This window comes from Octopus bimaculoides, chromosome 7, assembly GCF_001194135.2.
Source record: "Octopus bimaculoides isolate UCB-OBI-ISO-001 chromosome 7, ASM119413v2, whole genome shotgun sequence".
NCBI lineage: Eukaryota > Metazoa > Mollusca > Cephalopoda > Octopoda > Octopodidae > Octopus > Octopus bimaculoides.
This window is the reverse complement of record NC_068987.1, coordinates 6,172,236-6,176,065: the sequence shown is the minus strand read 5'-3', so window position 1 is coordinate 6,176,065 and position 3,830 is coordinate 6,172,236. Positions and strand designations below refer to the sequence as shown.

The 3,830-nt window shown below is 36.8% G+C and overlaps 1 protein-coding gene across 2 annotated transcripts in view; it reads left to right on the top strand.

The window, feature by feature from the left end:
* The first annotated feature begins 377 nt into the window (after positions 1-377).
* The window catches only part of LOC106870668 (uncharacterized), a 32,952-nt gene continuing 29,499 nt past the window's right edge, over positions 378-3,830 (top strand). Inside the window, exon 1 of one of the 2 annotated variants that reach the window (XM_014916818.2) lies at positions 378-2,136. In XM_014916818.2, the coding sequence (XP_014772304.1) occupies positions 2,103-2,136 (34 nt within the window). In that variant the 5' untranslated portion in view covers positions 378-2,102. The remainder of the gene's footprint in view (positions 2,137-3,830) is intronic. The other variant, XM_014916819.2, reaches the window with a different exon arrangement.

Below are 3,830 nucleotides of genomic sequence, written 5' to 3'. Positions count from 1 at the left end.
TGTGTGTGTGTGTGTGTGTGTGTGTGTGTGTGTGTGTGTGTGTATGTGTGTGTGTGTGTGTATGTACGTCTGTGTACATGTAAATATATGTATATATCTATGTATATATATGTAAATGTATGTGTGTTGGGGGATATATGTATATGTATGCATGTATTGAGATGGAAAGAGAGAACGAGAGGCTTGCGAAATGAGAAGATATGGGCGAAAAGAAGAGAGAGAGAGAGAGAGAGAGATAGTATGAATGAGGTAGCTAAGATATATGATGCGATGAAGTGATGAAGAGGTTGAAAGAGAAAATCTATTAGTATGAGATGTATAGAATAACTAATCAAACCAGCAGTATATTAATTGAGTGGAGAAGAAGGAAAATTTATTAACCCGCTCATTTATCAGAGGTGAGGCCAGCAGGTGAGAGAACTCGATGCATTTGGATTTATGTAGTAACTATCAGAGACGCAATAATTTTCTTTGCACTTATATACAAGTTTTGAAGAAAAAAGGAAAATAATGTCTCTGTCCTGCTCTTTGACCTTCAAATGTGTCATATGATAATGTTCGAATTTTTCTGTCTAATTGACAAGATTTATCATGAAATATAGAAAGAAGCAAATAAGAAAATTCAACTCTTTGCCGTGTTTGGATTGACTAACATAGGAGAACCTCTTCTGCCAGCACTGCCAACACCACCCCCGCTAACACCAACGACACAGTCTTTGCCTGCAAGCTTTTTACCACAACCACATTTTCCACCACCACTACCACCATATCTGTTTTCCTGAAAATACCACCACAGCTACTACTATTGGTACTATTGCTATTACTACTTGGGTCGCTTGTGCAGGTTTTGGTTCAGCCAAAAATTTGTTTTTACGTTGAGTTCAGATGAGCTCTTGGTGAGCCGAGTCCACGCCCGATTGCTATTCACTGTTGTAGTCATAACATTTCATTTACATACTAACGTCTTAAAGAACATCATGACGGATCTTTACCCTTCATTTTCGAATCCAGTAGATAAAACCATGCAAAGGATGTCACGCCATTACTCCTGCTTTCTTGAAGTTTGGAAGCATACGGGTTATGTCATAAGTCAAGACTTCTGTGATACAATCATGTTGCTTACCGCTATCGTTTCTGAATAACCCGTATGTTCTCTTATGTACCAAACGCATTCGTCGGAGACGAGCAATGAATGAAGTTCCATCACACCGAGGTTTGTGCACTGGCCGTCAACCATAAAGGTTTTTCTACGTACCAGATTTGTTTTAGGAATGTTAACTTAATATTTATGATCATAACGTATGATGCTTTTATTAAATCCTAACCTGACGGAGATAAATTTAGTTGCCTGATCACTCATAAAATAATTATTCATCACTGACTCATTGTTGTTGCAATTAATGCTGTCATTCGCCACAAGGCCTACAGATCTTGTTGATGCTGTCATAGATTTCCTCATGTGTAAAATAGCTCTTTGAGAACTGATCACATTATATATGGTGATTCTAAATTTCATTTCTATATTCAGTCTGTTTTTATCGGCTTCGATCTAAGGAAAAGAAGTTTATCTAGAAAAGTAATCTACGGATTATGTTAATTGGGACGTTACCTTGTTTAGATTCACTGAACGACTGTTGTTGCTATTAATATAAGTATTGGTGCTGGTCGTCGTTGTCGTGGTGAAAGCGAGATTATAAAGTTGTAGCTGTTGATTTTCATAGCCTCAAACCATCTTGTGTCGAGTTAACGCCTGATACTAAAACAGTCAATCACTCACAGGCGATCCACAAACCCAGTGTATTTGGATACGAATAAAAGTATTGAAATTTGTGCCTATACAAACCAAAACTGATTTTCAACGAAGTTCCGCGCAAAGAGCAAAAGTTACGTCAAGTGTTGGCAGAGTTCAAGCTGAGGATTTTAAAATACAAATAATATTGCTTCAAGCAATTTCTTGTCTTTCCTTTTGTTTTTATATTTTAAAGCAATGCATCTTTATAGAAACACCAACGGACAATATAACGGTTTTCTCATTAAAATTGCAAGTAAAAAGAAGTTTTGAACGAACGTTTCACCTCATAAATTCAGGAAACAATATTGAAATGACGAGCAGCGGAGAAAACAAACACTCAATATGTAAGATTCTTATTATTCATGTCTCTCTGCATATCACTGCGTTTAGCATCTTGTATTTACTTCGATCTGTTTACTTTAATAATCTGTTCTGTGTTATGTTCCTATTCATAGATCGCTGTACTTAAATTAATGTGTGTTTACGTCAGTGTTTTCAATTTTCAGTATTTAGTTCAATAAATTGTGAGCTACAAATAGCTTACTGTGTTCATCTTTCGTTCAGCCTGTGCGGTTTCATTCGTTGAGTTCATTTTGTATTCAATTCATTATGTTTTATCCTTGTGTTTTGTTGTGAGGTTTAATTGTTGTGTTTACATCCTTAAATAAATCGTTATCTTTATGGCGGCGAACTGGTAGAAACGTTAGCACGCCGGGCGAAATACTTAGCGGTATTTCCTCTACCGTTACGTTCTGTGTTCAAATTCCGCCGAGGTCGACTTTGCCTTTCATCCTTTCGGGGTCGATAAATTAAGTACCAATAACGCACTGGGGTTGATGTAATCGACTTAATCCCTTTGTCTGTCCTTGTTTGTCCTTTTCTATGTCTAGCCCCTTGCGGGCAATAAAGAAATGAGATACGTGAGCACGCCGGCTGAAATGCTTAGCGTTATTTCGTCTGTCTTTACGTTCTGAGTTCATATTCCGCCGAGGCTTACTTTGCCTTTCATCCTTTCAGGGTCGATAAATTAAGTACCCGTTGCATACTGGGGTTGATCTAATCGACTGGCCCCCTCCCCCAAAATTTCGGGCCTTGTGTCTTGTGTGGAAAAGAAATAAATCGTTATCTTTAAATTTATGTTGCCACACACACATACAATGTGTATATATATACTGTTACATTATTATTATTATTATTATTATTATTCAACTATACTGTTATTAGTTTAGCCAGAGACTGTGGTCATGCTAGGGTATCACCAATAGCGCTAATGCTTGTTTATTTTAGACTCATTTGCAAGTCTTGTCTCCGAAATGGGTCCTGGCAAACTAGTGAGTTGGGCAGAACTGGACAGAATTGGGTAGGGCTGACTTTCTTTGTTCTTTTTTCAGTGATTTGCTTTCCCTTTTTGACTCATTTCATGAGTTAGAACGCCGGGCGAAATGCTTAGCGGTATTTCGTCTGGTGTTACGTTCTGAGTTCAAATTCCGCCGAGGTCGACTTTGCCTTTTATCCTTTCGGGGTCGATAAATTAAGTACCAATTACTCACTGGAGTCGATGTAATCGACTTAATCCCTTTGTCTGTCCTTGTTTATCCCCTCTGTGTTTAGCCCCTTGTGGGCAATTAAGAAATAAGACAAATATAAATAGTTAGATAGATTGACAGGCAGATAGATAGGAATAATTGTTATATTTTTGCAAGAAGCGGGACAGCAAGAGTTTCGACCTGGAATTTCGAGCCGCTAGCCTTCGTCGGAAAGTCTATCAAGTCGAAACTTCGAATTTACTTTCACACCTCGACTTCTTAAAGTGATATAAATATGTACTCTACAATCCATAAGAAGCAATCCTTCTGTTTAATGTAAAAATATTGTTTATTATGACTCGACTTAAGACGAACGTTAATATATATACACGCATTTATGTATATACATATATCTAGGTCTCTCTGTATATATGTATGTACATATATATACATATATATATATTAGATACAAATACATACTTGTATATATATATATATATATATATATATAT